This window comes from Anser anser, assembly GCF_964211835.1.
Source record: "Anser anser genome assembly, chromosome: 2".
Lineage (NCBI taxonomy): Eukaryota > Metazoa > Chordata > Aves > Anseriformes > Anatidae > Anser > Anser anser.
In genome coordinates this window covers 36,548,723-36,570,929 of record NC_139721.1, presented here as the reverse complement: position 1 = coordinate 36,570,929, position 22,207 = coordinate 36,548,723, and the positions used below count along the sequence as shown (strand labels likewise).

At 44.1% G+C, this 22,207-nt stretch overlaps 1 protein-coding gene across 2 annotated transcripts; it reads left to right on the top strand.

The window, feature by feature from the left end:
* The first annotated feature begins 418 nt into the window (after positions 1–418).
* VXN (vexin) lies at positions 419–20,519 on the top strand. Of its 2 annotated transcripts, XM_083822678.1 has the most exons (7): positions 419–882; positions 1,256–1,428; positions 5,443–5,498; positions 10,506–10,632; positions 15,104–15,165; positions 16,394–16,482; positions 17,062–20,519. In XM_083822678.1, exons 2-7 carry the CDS (start codon positions 1,362–1,364, stop codon positions 17,246–17,248), a joined length of 588 nt encoding a protein of 195 aa, XP_083678804.1. In that variant the 5' UTR covers positions 419–882; positions 1,256–1,361; the 3' UTR covers positions 17,249–20,519. The 2 variants fall into 2 exon arrangements, with proteins under 2 accessions (XP_083678804.1, XP_083678805.1); XM_083822679.1 differs by lacking the exon at positions 419–882 and having other exon boundaries at positions 1,195–1,428; positions 16,397–16,482.
* The last annotated feature ends 1,688 nt before the right edge of the window (positions 20,520–22,207 follow it).

Below are 22,207 nucleotides of genomic sequence, written 5' to 3'. Positions count from 1 at the left end.
GAACACGGCAGCCAAGCCTGATGTTAATGGCATCAGTCATACAAGCAGAACATGTGGCACAATAAATCAAAAACTAATTGAACTTTTGCTCGATTATGTCGCCGTCCCACTGCCCGTTTTAAGCAGCGCACGGTTTCCTGGAACAATGCCCCCAGCCCCTGCCGTAGACTCCCTGCCTTCGGACAGCAGGAGGCTGCCCTGGGAGGTAACAAGTGATAGCGGCTTCTCTCCGCTCCTTTCTGGCCCGAAACAGTGACACCTTCCTCAGAGCCTCCTTCCAGGCTCAGGATGTGTATTTGACCAATATTTATCTGTTCAAAGAGAACTGACATTAGTATGACAGTGACAGCCCACGTTTGCTGGCATGTTCCAACTGGGACTGTTGCTGACAGGATTCTATAGGAGAAGACAGACAGAATTAATTTTTGTGCTAATTGCAGTATTAATGAAGGCTGGACCGATATAATTTAATATCACTGTTAGCACTTGAAAGTGTTTCTGCTACATCTGCTGCTGGAGCCTGCGAGCCAACATTTTCAAGCTTAGATGTCCATGGCAAGAAGTAAGTCAGCAGAACTTGAGGGGGCAAATTTCCACAGATGTGGAAGGAACAATTTCTGATGGGAGCACGAGGGAACCAACTTGAAACCTTTAGGAAGGCACCCCTATACTGAGGTGCATAAATGTGGAATGAGGCCCAAGATCCCTCAAGTCATATAGAAACCTGGTTATGACTGAGCCACCTGCCCTCCCTCAGGAACCATTAAAGCACAGGGGACATACACACAGACCTACGGATGCCTGCCTGACATGCCCTTCTTTAGCATTTAAAATTCTACGCTGACATGCCCAGGAATGCTTGGATGTTTACGAACTTAAAAGGTGAGGTACCAAGCGCTTAATACACTTAGAATCAGCTCCTCGTTATATGGGAGGAGCAGCATTTTATGATAAACGTGTTAAAGTACACAGAATGTAACCCAAATCATTTTATAAAACCTTGCAGCACTTCTGTAAAATTTTATTTGCCCATACGTTAGCTGCAAAGAGCAGACTTTATTATTAGCCATTTCTCGTGGAGGATTCTCCAAACTGGTAAAAGGATAAAATGTTCCTATCTGAGTAGAGGCTTAAGTAACAGCTAAATTAAATCTTTGCATTAATAGTATTCATAAAAAGGCAGATGGGAGCAGAAAATGTTGCAATGAAGAATATGGAATGAGATGAGATCACAGCATCAGTCTGTCCTTTGTAGATCTGGACAATGATCACAGAGCCAGATTGGATTAGTGAAACCTATTTACCAGAAGTTCAGAGCAGTTGCATGAAGCTGAAAGGCAGTCAGGAGAGAGAGGTGGAAAATGCACCAGATTTACAGCTGCAGCGACGAAAATTTAGAAGTTTTCACCACCGTGATTTCATCCAAATGTGAGTACATCAGAACTATAATGCTGGGTACGGTGTTGTCTTTTGGATGGAAGGAGTGTTTTTATCCTCAGAGAAACCTCTGAAAGGAGCAGCTCATCTGTCTGTTCTGCTTGCGCCGCGCTGCGCTGCCAGCTCGGTGCTCTCTGCTTCTTTCTGGAGCTAATCCATGCAGGTGCTTCGACATTGTGGCTGTGTAAAATCCTTGCACGGGCAAAACTGGGAGAGATCTGGAGTCAGTGTTCGTGTACCTATGAGGTAATTGCTAAAGTGACAGCTTGCAACTGTGTGGCTATTCTGTGTGATAGAAAAGAAAATGAAGTTCTGTGAGCAGTTAGCAGCTCAGATGAACTGGGTGAACTGCATGAATGTGGAATTTAAGTCTGCTGGCTCAATAAGTGGAACATTTCCAAAGCCATGCCCTCGAAATGAATGCATGATTAACATTAATTGCTTGTAATGAAGAGTAAGAACCGGACAAAGCCTAGTCTGCATTTGATTGAACAAATTAGTTTAAACTCAATAGCTGCATATTTCAGCAACAAGAAAAAGAAAGCAGGTAAAAGCAGGGAAAACAAATTGTGGGGCCAGATCTGATCTTTACTTGCAAGCTGCAAGCCTGAGCTCTCAGCTGCTTAATTTCAGAATGTAAGTGGAAATGACAAAGTGAACCGTCATTGTAATTGTTTTTGTTGCCTGAAATCTGGACTGCACATACAAACAGCCTCTTGCAGGCAAATCCAGAAACGGCATCTGCAAGAATTCAGCCCTGCCTTCCTGCTCCTGCTCCCTGCAGAAAAATCATGTTTGCAGGGAGAGCCCTGCAACCCCACTGTTTTCATTGCTGCCATTGTATTCCTGTGCAAGTGGGTCACTCGCGTCTACCTCCGCAATTCACTCTTCTTTCAATGGCTATTCAAGTAATTGGATGTTTGCTGGTGCTGTGACTTCCCTTTCATGCCTTCCCTTTCTTCAGCCCATGTGAGCCATTTGCCACGTATGCTGGCAAATGACAGGCAGCGAGTGAGTCAGTCTGTGGATCGTACGCACTCTGAAAATAGGCAAATTTATTACCATTAAGTGCATTAGTACACGGTTCATCGTGCACCAGCCTGGTGCCAATAACAGCACAACAGTACTCACTTCTGGGAGACATATATATAAACTGTACTCCTCACACTGGGCAGTAAAATACGTAAAATACCAGAGACGTGAAGGTGATTCTTTGTGTCACTGAACTTTTCTGCACTTAATTGAAGTGTTTTGCCTACGAACAATTAATGATTATAGTCCTCACACAATGCAATACCAGCAGTAAAACTGATTGCAGCAGCTTCAAAAGCAAGTTACAACACATTCAAAGGAAAAAAAAAAAAAGAAAAAAAAAACAACTTCATTGTGCTTGTATGGTTTTCACTCCATGCTTGCCATGTTTTAAAATATAAAACTACTCATGCAGGAGAAGGCAGTAGGGATCCTTGAGGATACCACCCCATTCAAAACAGGCTGTGATCAGGCTGACAGCTGAGCACACTCTCTAACTGTGCACGCAGATAACTTGCTTGTGATAGGTGTGTAAGCACCCTGTACCTCAGCAGGTTGCTAGCAGGGGACTTGGACAAGATTTATTACCTCCTGTCTTACCATCCTGCTTAACTATGGGCAGAGATTGGCCAAAACTCTGTTTCTGTCTTATGGGGTCCTAATGCTCAGTACTTGTATCCTCGCTGTGGTGTCTGAGCTGGTGGTCTGGTTTTCAGTGGTGCCTGCAGGTATTCAACATTGCAGAAAATCAGACCACCCATCCGAAACGGGGATTTCAGATGGATCCATGAAAGTACCTGAACAGTGAGATACCTAAAGCTGAGATCCCCAGACCTGCGGGCTAGTGGCTGTAGGCACTAAGATTCCTGGTTTGCCTAGATTCCCCCACTAAAATTGCCAAAATGCCTGGATTCCTGTGACTGAGCGCTTACACACCCCAGGGCTGGCGACTTCCCGGTGTGCAAGGGAGAAATTACGGGACGCCACAAGTCATTGCTGACATTGTCCTTCACAGACAAGGGTAGCTCTTAGACAAACGCAGGCTGTGTAGGAAGAGTGATTCTGGTCCTGCGGCCAGCTCTTCTTGTACCACGGCCCCGAAAGCTGCTCAGTTTTCCTTCATACCATCCAAGGAGAGGCCGTGGTGTGGGCAGCAGTGCCCAGCACTGTGGAGGCCACCTCTGCTGTCACTCACCCCCACGGCCCCACAGGCAGCGGGAGCAGTAGGCCCAGGTCCTTCAGGACTGCACCTCATCGCCTCAAGGCAGGAACTCAGATTAGCAGCAGGAATGAAAAGCCTTGGGCCAACTCCAGCTGCTTCCACATCTTCCAAAGTCTCCACAAACACGAACACATAGCGAAGATGAGCACTGCAGCTCCTGGATGCCAAAAATGTAAAGGCAAACTCAGCTGGAGAGCAAGAGTCACCTGCAACTCCCTAACAAACTTTTCTGATGCTTCAAAGCCTTTGGGCTACAAATGGAGCCTGAATGGGAAGCCTCCCTTCACATGCCTTGCCTGCAGGGTCAGAATGTAGAATTAGAGTTAAACCTGGCTCTGAATTTTGCAAGTTTTTGTAGGCTCCCTTCTGTAACCAGCTGCTAAATCCTGTAGCCATAACTCCTGTATTCTGCATACAGGGGAGGGTAATAATTCTAACGTGCAAAGAGTAGGATACAATGAGAGCTGGGAGAATAACTGAGTTTATCAGGTTTGAAGTCAAACTGGAACTAAAAGCATTTAATCAATCTTCACTTTGTCCAAAAAACACCCAAACCCAATCACTTCCATGTGAGTGCAATGACCAGTCAAAAGCTTGGCTTACGATCCTCATTTCTCATGTGTCTTGTGACCAGTGTTTCTGCTTTGCCTATGATTTTGGTGTCTTCATGGGTTTAAGAAATCAAATTGAGAAAAAGTTTAAGCAAAACGCTGCATCAAGTTAAAGTACTGAATGGGTCATTTTGTGGCTGAAAAAGAAAAAAGGAACAGATGTAGCACAAATGTTGTTATTTGGACATAATGTGATAAAACTGAAATTTCTTCATGAAGTTATTTGAGCTTTTTGGAAAAAAAATCTGTATTTAGATAAAGTGATCAGCCTCTCCAAAGTCAGTGTAGATACTAGTCATGGTTGAAGCTTGCTGGATGGAAGGAGAAACACCAGTTTCTCCTAACACCAAAGAGCCCCTATCCCAAATATCATTAGACAGGAGGCCAGGACACGGCCTCCTGTAGGAAGAGGCAGATTCCTCCTGGAAACCCATGGGAACGTGCAGACACTTTGGGAAGGCTCTTGCCCTGTGCCCACAGATGTCTGTATTGTATAGCTGGAAAATGGTCTCTGAGGTGACATTAAAAAAAAAAAAAAAAAAGATTTTATTTTGGGTTGTTTCAGTTGGAATCCTCCTTAAACCCCTTTTTTTTCCGCCCCTCCCCACCATGCCATTCTTTTGGAGGCATTTCAGAGGCATATTTGGCCTAATCTCACTGGTGTAGCACAGCTACAGCACCACAAAGTAATGAGAAGTGACTTTAAAATACTGAAATGAGGTGAGGTTTTGGTGTGGTGGTGGTGGTGTTTTATTTTTTTTTTCTCCCCCAATAATAGCAGTTATTATCCAACACCAGCTGCTCCAGCCCTTATCTTTTCTATGTCCCCCAACAGAGACTGCATGGGGGCTAAGAGAAGAGCTGACATGCACAGAGCCACCAGACAAGTGTCAGACACCATGAGCCTGTTTGGAGGCTCTCTCCCAGCTCCTGCCCCCCTACATCGGGGCAGGAAAACCTACCTGAGGTGAGGGTCTCTGCTGGTCTCCTAACACTTCGCCCCAAACAGAGCAGTGCCCATTTCCACCACAAACCAGCAAGATCCTCACCAGCATCTTCAGTGGGCACCACCCTTGTCTGCTACTTGGGCATGTCTGCCTCCACCCCACCCTGACCATTTTTCTGTTGTTCTTTTCACAGCATGTAGTCCTGCCCGAAGGAGAGCCAAAAGTACGCAGCACATCCTAACCAAGAGCGTAAGAAAAATTTCCCTCCCTCTCTTTTTTTTTGTTTGTTTTCATTCTACTTGGCTAAGCTTATCTTTCAAAATGTCATGGAGAAATGGGAAGCAGATCTTTCAGGGCAAAGAAGTTCAGCAGTGTCTGATACAGAGAATGAGAAAAGGGAGTTCCTATACAGCTACAGATGATTTAGTCTGTATATACAGATTTTTACAGAATTACTTTGAAACTCCTCAAAAAATAAGGTCTTTGTGCAGAGCTATTCAAAATGAACACAGCTTATCAACACGGGTCATCTGAGGGATTCACAGACTTAACTCCTATCCATAAAGCACTAATAATAGTGCCGGAGGGACAGGCAGGAAAGAAAAACAAGCAAATCATAACAAAACGTACACACATTAACCAAGGAGCCAGTACCACATTACACAGAGAATTTGGGAGGAAAACATCAAGCAATGGGCTGTAACCTCCAGTCAAATAAATGACTCTAAGAGAGCCACAGGAGGATGCTTGTCCCTTGATCATGGTGGCACGGGGTCAACCTGGCTCCTAAACATCTCAGCAGCTTGCATCTGTGTGTGGTTCTCTCCTCTCTCTCCATCCCTACAATCCAGCCCAGTGCTCACTCCTGCTTTGGGCAGAAAAATACCTAAACATTTCCCACAGCACTGTGCTATACAGTCTCAGCTTTTTTCTCCTCATTCCCTGCTTTCCTTTCACTGAATGGGTGACTTGTGTTCATTGCAGTTCTCTTCAATAGGTCTCTAACTATTTTTGTCCCTGATTATGTCTGCTGGGCATTATTATTAAATAAATAGTAATAACAGCATTAGCAAAAGATCTGAACACTGAGAAAATGTTTTCCAAATTTAGACACTTTGAAACATTGGTTTCATTTGAGTTTTCTTGTCTTCGGAGCCAATTTTCCTTTCTTAAACCCAGTTAGCCTATTCACGACCCCTTTCATCATCCTTTTATTGCAGTTCTGTCTTGTAGGCACGACAGCCCCGCTTTCTCTTGTGCATGTTAAATCACAAGCTTTAAGACTCTTCTGTCAAAGTGTTTCTTCTCATTACAGACACAGGTAGTTCTCTAGCACTTTGTTGAAACATTTTGCTCCATGGTCTTTCCTCTTCCCATGCTCTGTCCAACTTACCATCCTGCTCCCCATTTGTAGATACCCTCCTCTTCATAGTCCAGATTCCCTAATCTCCCCACAGCACCACGGGTCCCCCTGCTTACCACACGTACCCATGCACTGGGAAAAAACTTGCCATATTTGCTTCCATCCCCTCTCCTGGTTATTAAAGCAGATCACAGAACCCAAATACTTCATAGGATACCTGGAGTGGACCCCAATAAGAGTCAGGAATATCCCTGTGGTTTTGAGTAAAGAAAAAAAAAATAAAAATAAAGTGTGTGTTTTCTCAGTTTGTAAACATCTTATTTTCATCCAGTCACTTGGGCTGAGGTCTCAAAGTGACTCTTTGACCCAAATGAGGATGAAATTCAGTGTCCCAGTGTTGCTCAAAATAAGCTGTATTTAGATATTTCTTTTTTATTTGTTATGCTCTCTCATATGTTGTCACATAATGTAAAAATAGCATAAAAGTCCAATCAAAAAGTGAATTGTTCTAATACGGCAGAATGCTTAAATAGTTCCTCTTTTCTTTTTCTTTTTCTTTTTTTTTTTTTTGACAAAATAAATACTTTTCCAACCAAATGCCCAAACTTCTTCTAATCAGAACTTTCTCATAAACCTATTCAGCTGGATAATTTTCAGCTAGCTCTCATCAAAAGCTAGGACAACCTTATGTCTGTTATGATGTTTAAAAACTCAGCAGAAAATTGTTTCTGTCATGTAGGGGGCCTCTAATATTTAATTTGGGTTGGGTCAGCTGTTGTACTCAGCACTATACTCACAAAGGTCTAAGAAAACAAGAGAGGAAAGTCCCTGTTTTGTTGCTGTATTTTGATATGATTTTCTTCTTCCTTTGGGGCTTTCCTGACCCCAATTAAAGATATCCTTTGACCAGCTCTTAGTCATGATGCACACAGCATCATATTAGCTGCGGGAGCACCAAGCCTAAGGAATGGTCTGCAGATCCAGATAAGCAAGGTTTGCAAACCAATGCAATTTGGACAGTCAGCTCTTTGACTCGTGCATTCCTCTTTTTCAGTGTGATGCAGCTGCTGATGTGCAACCATTCAAATAAATTGCACCCAGTGGAATATAGATGCCTGTGAGGAAGTTGTGATTACCAATTTCTATACCCACACTAACGTAGCAGTATGATTATTTATTTTTCACTTTTACTTCTGCACCTGCAGTCTGTGCTGTAGAAATGCCTCAGCTAACTTGAGAGCTTCTGCTCTGGTGATTGCAGTGGATGCACAACTTTAATCCTAGGGAAGGGCAAAAATAGCGAGCAGTGTGGACATCTGCCAGACTTTTTTTCATGGCAAAAATACTCAAGCAGTGTAGCACTGAGTGATTTAACATTCAGGCGACTGACCTAAGGTAACTTCAATGACATTTGAGAATCCACCCCAAAAGCACAACCATGGCAGTGGAAGGGTGAAAGGGAGAAGCACCTTCTTTAATAAAATTATTTCAATGATATTGTTATTTGCAGTTCCTGTTGTCCTATTAAAAGTTCTTCCCAGTGAGAGTAGATCCTTTCTTTTGATTTCCTTGCACTCCTATTCCCCAAGTATTGGGATAACAACTCTAAAAACACTCGATGACTGTACCTGAATACTTTGCAGAAAGCTGGCAAATCCCTCTGTGTATGCTAGTGCTGCCACATTAAAAATTAGATCAGCATTAGACCATCAAAAAGAGCTTAGCTCCAAAAATCTGATATTTCCTCTATAAACAATCAGCTCATCGTCCAGCCTCTAAGCTTTGAAGTTTTACCCAAATCCAGATGTTTAATTGGCCCCTTCTGGGGGGCTTTGGTTCCAAGAGTGCTGATGGGGTTGCTGGAGCAGCCTCTGCACTGTCCTGCAACGCTCCTGTGTCCTCTGTGTCCCTTGTGCAACACTAGCAGGTGTGCAAGGCCTCAGTGCCCTCACGTACATGTCCACAAAAAAAAAAAAAAAAAAAGACATTTTGTTGAGCTCTGAATTCAGAGTCAGCATCCTGCAAACAGAATGAACCGTGCAAATGACATAGAGGTTTAAGTTAGTAATTATTTCAAGAGCAGCGTACTAATTCGGCAGAGTCTAGATGACTCTGCCATTCACACAAGATTTAAATTTCCTAGTGCATTTAGAAAAGAAAAGTGACTTCTAGCTGATCCTTCTGCCTTACCCTAAGTACCCTAGAGAAATGTCAGCTCCACTTTAGATCAAAAGTGTGTTGCAGCAGGTTTAGTTTCCTGACCTAGATAAGTCTTTATGTATTACAGTAATGGGTGAGGTAGCCAAAGTCGCAGTGAAGTCTCGAATTAGGAGTTGAGAAACTCCCAAAGTGTACTACAGCCAAATGCTGCAAACAAGCAAGTTAACTGAGATGGTGCTGCTGTCCCTGACTGTAATGGCAAATGGCACTGAAACTTGCTTGAGGGTGTTATGGCACTACTGATACGGCATGTAGCAAGAGACCTTGAGAACATAGATAACGTGCCTAAATAATTCCTGCTATTTACGGAGTTCAAACTAAATATCATCCCCTGCAATGCACCGGCAGATTGTTAAGTTTCAAGTCAGTTGTGGTTTACACTGATCAAACAAGCCACTTTCAGGACTAGAGACTGCTGCAGCCCGCATCCTACTTACCAAAAATGCTCTTTCCATGACCATGCAAAAGCAGCGACCTCAGGTGTCTGGGTAGGAGAGGGCTGCAGAAATTTTCAGCCACACACCAGACAAGACCACGTGTGAGCAAGAGCTAAATGATGGAGCAGCAAGAGGAGGCCTCCTGCCACCATCAGCCCCCTCATTCTTGAGTTTTGGGCAGGATGGTGTGGCCCAGCCCTGTCCGGCAGTGCCAGATTCCTGGTCAGGAGAGCCAGGCCCCACCTGGTGCACGTGCCTGACTTCAAGGACACCAGCAGTCCCTCTGGTTTTACCTTAGCACCGGGCATGTCCTTAAGTAGCTTACAGAGAAGGGACTGGGCTAGGCTGTGTGCCAAGACGCACCGAACTAGAAGAAAACCCCTCTTAGGTCTCGGATTAGGGCTTGGTGGCCTCACCAGCCCTTTGCAGCAGCATTTGTGCCTGCTGTCTGCTCCTGGTCCCACCGGTCAGGAGGATCCAGACCAGACTCCTGCGGATACAAGGAATCTGAAAAAGTAAAAAGCGGTCAGGTTTGGGCTTTTATTTTGTTCCGGTTTTGGGAAACATCTGTTTGCACGTGTTTTTAAATCTGCCTGAAGGTTCACAAACACAGAATATTGCACATTAACAGTACACCGAATTCTAATTTATTTAAAGAAATTGAACGATTTTATGAATGCAAGGGGACGTGCCTCAATGCTGTCTTGTTTTTATCTGGAGTGTTTGTTAGAAGGCAGACCGGTGGGTGGAATGAGGCCTTTTCTTTGTCAAATAGCAGGTGAGACAGGAGAGGCCTGAAGAAATAGCATTTTTGATTCACATTGCGTAACTTTAACTGACTGCCCAAAATATGATGCAATAAGAAATTAAAGCTAAGCTGACTCAGAGGGGTATCCTGAATCAGTAGAAGTTAATGAGGGCCACACTTCATTCTCTTGAAACGAATGCAGGAAGCTGCCGCTCAGCACCTGGGTCCCCGAGGGAACACACCTGATTTTTCCGTGCTTTGTATTTCTGAAGCTCAGAGTCAGAAACCAAACAAGATGAATCCCACCCCGGTCCCCACCAAACAAACCTCTCCCCAGATGGCAGGAAAGCAATCAGAGGAGCAAGCAGCACACTGCTCCCAGCCAAGGCTGCTCCATCGGGACTCCGACAGCAGACCCCCTGGGGGCCTGCAAAGGTGGCCCTGTCCCAGCCTGGCTCTAACAGGAGGCTTTTACCTCTTCCCTGCAGGTGATAGCAGTGTCTGACTGTCAGCCCCACCACGGTAATCTCCACCAAATGTTCTACAGAGAAGAGGAGGTGCGGGGTTTGGGCCGCCTGCGGGGCGGGCAGCAGGGACCCTGCACCACCATGCACGGTAAGTCCTCAGAAATGGCTCCACCGCCTTCTGGGTCTCCATCGCTTCAGAACATTTCTAGATGTTGCAGTCGTCCAGTCTGCAGTGAAGCAGACATTTTGTTATGTTGGGAAAGGGTACTTCCATGCTTAAAACACTCAGTGGAATTTATGAGATAAAGACCACATCATTGCAGAGCTCTGCTCCCTGCAAGAGCAAGCTAATAAAGCAGCACTTGCTTTATTCAAAGTCATAAACTCTCCCTTTCCAAGAGTTGACAGTATTGTAGCAATGATAGATTGCTTATAACTGAGCTTGCCTGACTCATCTTATTATATAAGATCCCTGTTCAGTTCCTTAAAATTTGCCAAAACATAATCATTTGGGATGAAATTTTAGATTCTGGCTGTCAGCCACGGGCCTGATTTTTTTTTTTTTCAACCAAAACTTGTTCATCATATTTGTGAGAACCCATGAAGGAGAAAATAGAGTTTGCCAATGCAAAAACAAGGAAATGAATAAACATAAACAGACTGGTCGTTCAGTTCCTTCAGTGCTGATGTGTTATGCTTGGAAGGAGGAAGCTGGAGCAGGGCCATGAAGTTTGGCATGGGATGGCCTTTTAATCAAAAACACACCTTTTGCTCTCCCATGAAAAACCACCCAGATGCAATCCAGCTAAAAGACTTTGAAAAACCCCATATGCCACACGTTTGGTAGAGACATAGGAAGTTTAGCTGTTAAAAGCTGTTAAAAATGTAAAGCAGATCCTACCATGAACGAGCATGTTCTTCACACCACTGGTCTGCAACTGCGTGGTTTGTAAGCCACCTGATCTGAACACGGAGTGGGCAAGAGCAGGGCCTGGGAAACTGGGAAGGGACAAATTGAGCTTGGGACTGTGGGGAAAGATCTGAAACCAGGAAAGGAGCCAGGACATGGCTGAACAAAGAGCTGGGGCTGAGGGGTTGGAGGAGGGATGGAGCAGGAGTGTTTGGGACTGGCTGGGGGGCAGTGGGTGGCAGAGAGGTACTAGGGGAGAAAGAAGAGACTTGTGGTGTCTGTTGTGAGGGGGAGCAAAGGGGAAAAGAGACCAGATAGGCACCAATGGGAGAAAGGATGCGGGAATCTGAAAAGAGGAGTGGAAAATGGGGGAAACAGTTCTCATAAGGGGAGAAAGGGAAGTGATTGGGCAAAGAAACTGAATGGGAAAGAGGGAGCAACTAAGGTTAAATTAACTGTGCTGAGCAAGAGATCTGGAAATAAAACAGAGGCAAAAGGGACTGTTGGAGGAGCAGATAGAGGGAGAAAGGATTTCACCAGGAGCCAATTTCACCAGGAGCAGCTGTTCAGGACACCAGAGCTCCTCTAGGGCTACCTTAGCTTGTGTAGCATAATGAGGACATTAGTAGGATGCTGGCACAGAAAGTGCTCAGAGAACGCAGTGGGACATCTCCAAGTTCCTGAAATAGTTCCCTAAGCTCTGTCCCTCACTGCCAACGGGTTCCTCAGCGATGCACATCACCTAACACAGCTGATACATCCCCTGTTTTCTGGGTGCCCATTTCACAATTCAGACTCTGATACCCAGGAGCACTCAGTTCTAGCTGCCACAAAAAGCTGTACTTTGACTGCAAACCGTGCTGCATTCTGCTCAATTCCTCTGAAAACTTCGTCTCAGGAAACTCTAATCTTAAACTCTTTGTTAAACTCTTTGTTTCCCCAGTATAACCCCTTATCCTCCAGGAGCCTATGAAGCTGTTGGATTTTTTTTTAACGTTTGTGCAGATGTTGACCACAGTGACCAGCAATACAGAAAAGGCCATAAAAATGAATAGTCTAGCCCTCAGAGGATTCACTGGTGGGAAAACTGGGTATAGGACCGCCTACTGAACAATAAAAGCTGAGGATGAATAACTACTTTCTGAGTGAACACTCTCTATGTGGTGCACTGAATGGGGCAGAACAATCTGTGGAAAAATGGTTTCTGGTCACAAATTAGAGCCTGAATCTCAAAGGGGAATAAAATAATCATGGTCCAGTTCTGGTGCTTCATAACTTTTGATCACCTGACTACAAATTTAGCATTGTAAGGGGAGAAAAGCGGAAGTGTTTGCAAATATTTGTATGAAAATAAAAATAGCCCTTTGCTATGATCAAAGGATCATAGAACGGTTTGGGTTGGATGATGTGCTACAGCTTCTGGTTTCAGCAGGCGTTGTACTAACAAATAGCTACACAGAGAATGAGGTGCCATGGAAGAGTGCAGAAAGGTTTCTGCAGCTGTTTCTCAACAGCTGGAGAGCCAGCCTAATGTGTTATAAAGTGATATATATATATTTGTCCCAGGATGTACAACATCTGTTTGCATTAATTTCCGTACAAATGTGCCCTCTACATAAATTTCACCCCTCAAAAACATCCTTCAACATCCTTACTGGGAATAGTTCTGACTTTGGTGTTTTCCAGGCCTGCTTCATAGACAATTATTGCTGAATATTAAGCAGACTACAGATTTGATAAAGCACAAATTGAAATCTGGGTAATAGAACAAACAGTTAAATTTTCATAGGAAGCTAGAAATGTGCAAAGAGTACAGATGAGAGCATCAGCTTGCTTATTGCTAGCATTAGAAACGCTGTACAAATATCAAGGCATAAGGACAGTCCGTACTAGCATGGAGCAGGTCAGGTGTCAAGGCCAGAACAATAAACTCCTGACAGCCCTCAAAGCTGTGCTCTGCTTCACAGGGTGGATAGATTAAATATTTAAGTGTATATATGCATTTATTCTACATGAAAGAAGTACTCGGTTTTGTACAAGCACTCATCTTGGAAATATAGGGCAAAGTCATAGTAAAAGGTTTGGAGCAACCCTTGTCCCGTGCTTGGCCATCCAGAGCACCTTCTTGAAGTGGCATTCACAGTGCACCCAGCCACCCCTGTCCTGACGAGCACTTACCAAATTGAAGCCATGAGGACTTACTTTTGCTTAAATATTTTGCAAAAGTTGACCAGAACATTTTCTATATGTAAAAATAGGGGCATGCTGAATGGAAGAATCAGACAATATAAGAGCAAACAAACAAACAATATATATATGTTTATTGTTTATATATATATTGTTTATATATATTGTTTATATATTGTAATATTTATATAGATTATATATTGTTATAGAATACAGTTTATATATTGTAACTATATATATATATATTATGTATAATGGGAATATATATATATATGGACATTAGCTGAAGCACTGGTGCCTGGAGCCACTTTCCCAATACTGTTAGTAACCTAACACACAAGATGAGAGAAAGTAATTGAATTAAACTTTGACGTGAGGGATACGGTTAGGTACCTAATGGAATTACTGGTGGGGGAGAGCAGCAGGAGAGAAGCTAGTTGAGATATTTATCTTGGTCAGCTATTGCCCCCAGAAGGACAAGATATTTCTGACTGTTAACTCACGCTGGAGACAGTGCTATAAGCAGCATCCCTGCTATTTCTGTGGTTTCCAGTTATTATTTATATTTCCTTGGTAACAGCAGTTGTGAATCATATTGTATCTTCTATCTTGGTGAGTCCTGGTGTTTCCGTAAGTCTCTGCCCTTCCCTTACTTGAATACCACTTTTAAAAAAGAGCAGACACCTAAAAATGGCCAGGAATGAAAAGAAAGAGGGGAGGAAAAAAAAAGAAAGAGAGAGAGAGAGAGAGAGAGAGATCCACATCATTCCCACAGCCAAATGGGAGGATTTGGCTCTGTGAGAAAAAATCTGGAATCCCTTCTTCATTTATTTCCTTGGCACAACTAGCAGGAATGTCAGCGAGCATTTACATGGGGAGAAGTTCTCGGCTGAGCACACGCCTGTAATTGCAAGCTAACCTCCAGGCTCAAGGACAGCAGAGAGAGGTCCCACTCGGCCAGAGGCAGAGAGAAAAGTTAAAATCCCTCCCTGTGGTGGGGTGGATGTCACACACATCGCTGTCCGTGTAAGAATAATTCCATGGGTCAACCCAGAAAGGAGAATGACTCCCTGCTCCTAGGCAGGACAAACCTGGTGGGGAGCTCAAGTGTGCACAAAAACTGAGTTAGCTTTTTTCATGTACATACACACTTTTATAAAAATAAGTGTATACACATGTACACACACACACACACACATACATATAAAAGTGTTAGCAGTGGGAAAAGGCTCCCATTTGGTCTAAGGAAAGTTCATCATCTCATTTGAAAAGTCTAAGCGCAGTTAAATGCTTTTTTTGTAATTACTTAAGCAATTTCAATATCACTCATTTTGACATCGCAGTAGATTATCAGAATAAAGATTTTTTTTTTTTCACTTTTGGCTATAATCAGATCTGGTGGAACTACAACCTGAACCCTGGCTGTTTTCATACTTAGCTTAAGTATGTGGAAGGATGCTTTTAATACAAGCTGTGCCAATGGGATAATCACTAATAATGCCCTGTTTCTTATGCTTTGCAGTGGGAATAACTGAACGAGAGTCATCCAAGTCCTGTAATCACCAGTCAGATAGAAAATCTTTGGTAAGTGAATACAGCAAGACCACCTACCGCTGCCTAATGCATATTAAAACCTAGTACCTGTTAACATGTCCCACATTAACAGAGTGGCAGCACTTGCAGGTTTCACAGTCTTCTTCAAGGCTTTGAGACAGGCTTGATGCCAGGGGCTACCCAGCTGGGAGCAGCGGCTGGCGCAGGAGAGCTGCCCCTCCTGAACCGGGGACACATTGTAGGGTGGAGGCAGGCAGGCACCTGCATGGTCAGCCCTGGCAAGGCTTGGGAGGAATTAGCCTCTTGCTCCTCAGGAAACCTCATCAATTGGGAAAAGATGTATTTCTAAGATGGAATAAGTGTCAAATAATTCACACACTCCGGAACGTAACGCTGAAAAGATGATCAGATCAATCACAAAGGTGAATACAGAGTCAACAGGAAATCATCATACAAAATCTGAAAATTTGTTCTGTAGTAGGGACAAAATGTTTTGGTTCAGAATGATTCAGCTTTACTAAAATATTTTCCTCCTCTTTTTTTTACAAAAACAATTTTCGAAGTCCTTACATTCTGTAAAAAATAGATTTTCAAACAGAAAATAGGGCTCTGAAAAGTTTCTGACAAACACTAAACTAAGCTACAGAAACTTTATGGCTTCAAATGCTCTTTGGATGGCTACAATATACCAGCTAGCTGTTAGCTGGCCTACGCTCAAGGAAAACGACCAATATTTAAGGATGGTCAGAATTAACAGCATTAATTTTATTAATGTAATGAAACTAATTACACCTACCAGCAATTAACCTGGTTGAATTTCAGAGAGTATTTGCAGAAGTAATTTCAAACATCTTTAAGTCTGGGATTCTTTCAGAGCACACCTAAAAGTATCCAGTTCAGGGGAAACATTCATAAAGGCTCAAGAAATTGTGATGGTTGTGGAAAGCAGCCGTAGGTGTGACCTGCACCAAAGAAGCCAGGCGTAAAAACTAAGGAATAAAAAGTTCTGCTAACCTCCCACATTTTTTGGGAGGTGTAAGTCCTGCTCGTACAGCCGCTGTGCTGAAACCAGTGAGACCATTCACGTGAGCAAAATGTATGTGCGGGCAAGGGTACAGCAGTCAGGTCCTTAACCTGCTTTTTCTTGCTAAGAGATTTACAGTATGTATTCATTTTCCTTAAAAATAAATAAATAAATAAATAAGCCTCTTTCCTCAGACTAAGGTTCCCACTCACCAGCGCTGTTCTTTTCCCCCAGCAGCCCCCATCATCGCTAGCCATCCCCATCGCAGCGAAGCCGGCGGCTCTCACAGGCTCCCCCACGGATGACCACCCGCGCGCAGACGAGTGAGTCCCAGCCCCAGCCCCAGCCCCTGCCCCAGCCTCCCCAACGCAGCCGCGCGTGGGCACTGCCTGGTGAGGAGGGAACGGGTGACACCCCCCAGGCAGGCACCACTTCACCAGGATCACAAGGAATTCCTCAGCCGCAGACCTCTGAATCGCAGCTGTAAAACCTGCTCAGAGAAGCTCTGCTTGCTTCCCAAAGGGAGGGAGGAATTGGCTGAAGAACACATCGATGACTTTGGTAACCGTGGCTATTGTACAGCCACCCTGGTGTCAGCTACAGTTCTGTCACTAGGAAAAAAAAAATCTAAATTCAAAATTTAAGTATTTTCCCCTAAGTAGTCTATAATATTGGTCCTAAGGCAGTTTGGAAAATTTAATTAAGTTGCCATTTTGTCTCTGAAGTGTAATTAAGGAACAGTCTGAGCATAGTATAAATGCTCATTGTCACAGCGTCATGGGGACACCCATACCTTCGGAAACGGGCAGCCCACGGGTTTCAGTGGCTGGTCATCATAGGGAAGGAAAAAGGGCCCCAGAGATGAGTGCTTTATTCCAGCCCTCCTGTGCTTTATTTGCCAGCCACAGGCAGTATTTGAGGAAGATGGCAGAGTACGACCTGACCCTGCCACCAGGAGCAGAAGCTTCTCTACCACTGACAGGAGGCAACCTGTGCGGGACGCCCAGCCTGCTGAGGAAGATGTGGATGAAGCACAAGAAGAAGTCGGAGTACCTGGGGGCAACCAACAGTGCCTTTGAGGCAGACTGATGAGTCCTGGCATCACTCAGAAAGACAGAAGTTCCTTTAGCCAGGACAAGGTGCTCTAGGATTGATAAGGGAACAGACACAGCACAGCTCCCCCAGGAAAACGATATCCTTTTCATTACTTGATGCCATTGCCTCAGAAAGGTAGGAGAAAGGCTAATTAAGGTAAAAATGGTGAGTGTGCTGCAACGTGCTAGCCTTTCTTTGTTGCAATACACTAGAACCCCAAGTATCCCACTAGATTTACGTCTTGACTCAATGCTGAAACTGCTGCTGACCTATTGTACATGCCCTGTCTGAATCAGCTCAGACTCACAACAAGAGAAGCCTGCCAAGATGCTCGTGTGTTCCTGCAAGGTTATGGTTCTGGTTTTGTTACTGAGTGCCATTGAGTGCCAGGGGTTTGCTTGTTGTGTACCACTGCTTGCCCTCTTCCTCTTCTCATATCCTCTCTTCTGAGAAAGGAGACAAAAAATGCATCTTACAATTTGCTTGGTTGAATGACGTATGCTAGACATCTTTTTTCTTCAGTTTTGATGTTTCAAGATAGGAGTAAAAGGTGCAAAAAATTTTAAAGAAAAGATGAGTCAGAACTGAGCAAGTTTGCAAATACAGATTTACCAAACTTTGCCACATGGCAAGTCACTGGTGCTTTAAAGTGCCCTGCCAGTTCAAACTATGAGCTACTGAATAACCTCAAGAAATACTTTCTTCCATTCAACCTGATTATTAAGTCAGTAACTTGCTGTCTACCTGTGTGGCACAGAATATTTTCCTAAGTGCACAAAATGCTAGTAGAAAAGAAAATACATAAATGATGCAAGTAGATATCTAAATGTGAGATATTTGCATACACCAGACCTTTGCTTATGAGCTGGTGGATTCAATGGAATCCCCTACCCCCATTTTTTTTTCAAAATTAGAAATTGCTGACCATGGTCCCTTGAGCTTTCCTCTCAAAAAAAAAAAAAGTAATACAAAAAATGTCACTGGTATTACAGACAACATTGTATTAGTCAAGAACAATACTTGTCTCACGTAAGTGCTCCCTTGGTTATTGTACAAGACTTTGGTTTGCCTAAATACACGATTTTAAATATAAACTTGGGGAAATTATGGGTGCTGCAGCTCATAGCAATGATGATTTTCTCTGATCTAACTGCCAGGGCTCCAAAGCATAAATGAATAGGTGGCCATTGGTGCGCCAGAGGTGTGAATGGTATGACTGCAGCCAGCAGCGTAACTGCAGTTACATCTCCTTCCCTTCCTACCACAACTACCCAGGTAATTTCTGCACTTGTGGTATCTGCCAACTTCATCCGCTGCTTGTGTTAAGATCATCTTCAACTTGGGCTTTGAAAAAACGTATTCCAAGTTTCTCTTCCAGCGGAGGACTGAGAGAGCCTTGGATTACAGCCTACAGAGGTGCAGGCTTGGGCAGTGATCCACAGCCAAAGGCCACCAAATCAGAGGTACCAAGGCACAGCCCAGGCAGAAGGGAAAGGCTGCAAAAGCAACCAGGTCCATTGGCTTTGGGGTGAGAAGGGTGGAGAGGTACACAGGAAAGGTTCACAGCTGAGAAACCAAAGTCTGTGTGATGTGAAAGCAACTGCAGCAGACTGGTACCCAGCTTGCTTTAGAGAGTGCGTGTCCCCAGCTGCTCCAAGGAGCTGGACGTGCTGGAGAAGGTGCGATGTGGCTGGAAGGGCTCCTTTAAAAACATATGATGTCTTGTCACCCTGAGTCTGCCAAGAGGAGAGAGGAACTAGGCCTTCATAAAACACCTCAGCTGCCCATCGGTGCTCAGTAACTTGGAGGACAGCACCACAGATAGAAATCACACAGCCTCTCCCCTTTCTCCTTCTTACCAAAGGCAACCAGCCTGAGGCAGACCCAGCCCAGGGAGATGAGCTCCTCTCCTGCTTCTCTTGCATCCTCCCGGGAGAGGAGAATCACACAGCTCCCCGTTAACCACACACAATAGGAGGCAAACCCCTCACAGGGGTTCACCCCACCTTTCAGCTGGAGCTTTTCACCCACTGCCCACGTGCAATAGTCTAGATGGTGTAACTCTGCCAAAATCAGGTCCTCTGTGGCTGAACCGAGCTGGAGCCATCCCCAAATTTTTCCTGAAATGTGTTTTACAAATATCATGAACCACACTATCCCCTCCCCTGCCCCCAGCCCTGCCAGCAGCTTTGGCCTTGGTGGCACATGCTATTTTTACGTGAATAGGTAAACCTAGTGCATTGGGTGGGACTATTTGCTTGTACAGCAACACATACGTTCAAGGAGTAGGGAGAACAGTAATAACTGGACTCATTCCCTAAGCAAAGCAAAAATAAAAAGCAGAAAAACAGAGGGAAATGTCCATTTGCTGCATTTGGGGGAATTAAGGCTCTGAGTACTTGCGATACCTGCCCTTGTAGCTAATGTGACCTGGAGAGTTCAGTCCAGGGCAGCAAGCGTTTTGTCTGTTGAGAGCTGTACCTTAGTATTTCATTTTGTTAATTAATAGCTTTAAGCAGTATGAGGATGGAGAAGAGATGGTTAATGTTTCTACATAATATTTGCTGTATCTTGAAATGTGTATTTATGGTTTCCTTATTTATTTAATTTATAATTTGTGTCTGCGAGAGAAGGAGAGATTTGCAAGATGCATAATTAACTCCTCTGTATCCCAGGAACTGCTGTGAAGATTTCTTGTATTGTAGTAGATACCTATTTTATTGATTCAAATAAAATATGTCCTATTCATACAAAAAATAAAAGAAACATGTAGCATGTGGTAACATATGGATCTTGGTGACTTAAAAGCCTTTTGGAAGGATTTTGTGAGAAATAAAGGCAGGTTTTCTGATACCGAAGAACACACACATCTGATGGCAAAAATCCAAGGTTTGTTCCCCCACAGGAAGAGCCCGGAATTACGTGTTTGTGAACGGTCCCAGTACTGTAGTAGTGGAAAAGCCTTCTGTTTTTATTAGATACTCAGAGAAAAGCCCTGGCACAGCCAGGCATTAGACATTACACATATGTTTATTCATCTGATCAGAAGCGCACTATGGACAATGATGTCCAGTCTCCTTGTGGCCCTGGGAGGCGAGCAGTGTCACCTCCCTCCGTCCCATCACATAAGAGCACCAAGACAGAGATTCCTCGAGGGTAATTAAGGCCCTAGTAGAAAATAAAACCAAGCACTGTCTATTTTCAGTCCTACCAGTTGACAGCAAAATCACTCAGCTTACCTCAAACAAAACAGGGCCTCCAGAAAGCATACGCTGAACCATGGAAGGCACATGGCCCAACACGAGGTGGGTGGCCCAGGGACACTGGAACTGAAGGACCTGACTGAGGACCGTGAGGGGAAAGACCCTGAGAAACAGCAAGGAAAGAAAACACATGCTGTTGGCATCCCTCACCAACCTGGACTTTGGAAACCCTGTCCCTTAGAGGAGGACTTGTCTCCTCAGCTCTCCTGAGAACGCCGGTGCTTTGGTTATGGACAGAGTCTATGTTCAGAACAACTGAGTCAGGAGTATACCCTTGATGGGTAACCACGCCGTGGGACACAACGTTTTTGCAGGCGGTGGGGGAACAGCCTGGCCTCCGCTGGGAATTCCACCGCGAATGCCTGACCGTCAGTCGTCCCCTAAAAACAGCGGCGTGACTCGGGCACAGGATGTGGACGTGCAGTATTGTTTCCAGATGAGCCTGTGCAGAAAACAATGTTGGGTCAGCTCCAGCACAGCACCAGAAGAATGTGAAACGGTGATCACGACGTAAGCGAGCTGTGCCATTTTGCGCAGAGACATAACGTAGCTAACCGTGCAGCTCAAAGCGTCACCGCTGGCGCTGCCTGGCACAGGCGCCTTGTCACACTTTATAACGTCTGTGGGAAGATGCATTTTTCAGACATGTTTCTCATCATTTTACAGTTTGGTGGTTCCCCAGCTCTACAGAGAGACTAACTGGGGCACGGATGTGACTGAAATAGCCTGCATGAGGATAGTTCACCATGTATAGCATCACACTTGCAGTAATTTGTATTTCATTTCCAAAAATAGTTCTTAATTTCTTCTCATCACTTCAAAAACATATTTGTGACAGAGCAACTCCTTAAAATATCCATCATTTATTTGCATGCCACTTTATTTAAATAAACTGTAGTGAATTTAAAGCTAGACTACTATATAGCATAATTCCTACTGATGCATGAAAAAATCTCAGATATGCTTTGCCTGCCTTTCTTCCCCTTTTGCACTCAGGTCCTATAGCAAAGTGATTTGCTCAATGAGTTGCTCACAGACACATCTCTGTTTTGGGGAATAACATACACTTTTTACAGATATCATTTATAATTCAAACATCAGCATTTGCATGACAAATTTCACATCTCTGAGTTACCCAGCCAGAAAAGATACGATATCACAACTCATGTACACAAACAGGCGTGGAACAGGGCAGATTTCTCAGATGAAACCCCTACTCAGAAAGCTGTACGCAAACTCCACAAACAATACAGATGCCAAATAGCCGTGCATACCCTATGAGAGATTTAAAAATCTCAACGTGAACTCTATAGAGTTAGTGAGTGAGTGAGTGGCTCCACTCTAGGTGGTATTAAAAACTTTTTTTTTTTTTAAGTGGCAGAACTATAATTTCAATGAAGGGGCACACAGATCAATAAAAGTGTTCTGGAACAGGCTGCCCAGGGAGGTCGTGGAGTCTCCTTCTCTGGAGATATTCAAGGCCCATCTGGACACCTACCTGGGCAGCCTGCTCTAGGGAACCTGCTTTGGCAGGGGGGTTGGACCCGATGATCTTTCGAGGTCCCTTCCAACCCCTACAGTTCTGTGATTCTGTGATTCTGTGAATATTTAATAAAGTTAGATGAAGGCCCAGGAAAAAAAAAGAAAAGAAAAAAAAAGAAAAAAAAGACAAGCAGCCAAGCTCAAATGA

What these genes read in the sequence shown, in the direction of transcription:
- VXN (XM_083822678.1), top strand. Translation starts at nt 1,362, where the DNA reads ATGCACCAGATTTACAGCTGCAGCGACGAAAATTTAGAAGTTTTCACC. An exon ending in CACCGTGATTTCATCCAAAT is followed by an intron (nt 1,429 to 5,442) that starts GTGAGTACATCA and finishes TTCTTTTCACAG; the next exon opens with CATGTAGTCCTGCCCGAAGG. An exon ending in ACCCTGCACCACCATGCACG is followed by an intron (nt 10,633 to 15,103) that starts GTAAGTCCTCAG and finishes TATGCTTTGCAG; the next exon opens with TGGGAATAACTGAACGAGAG.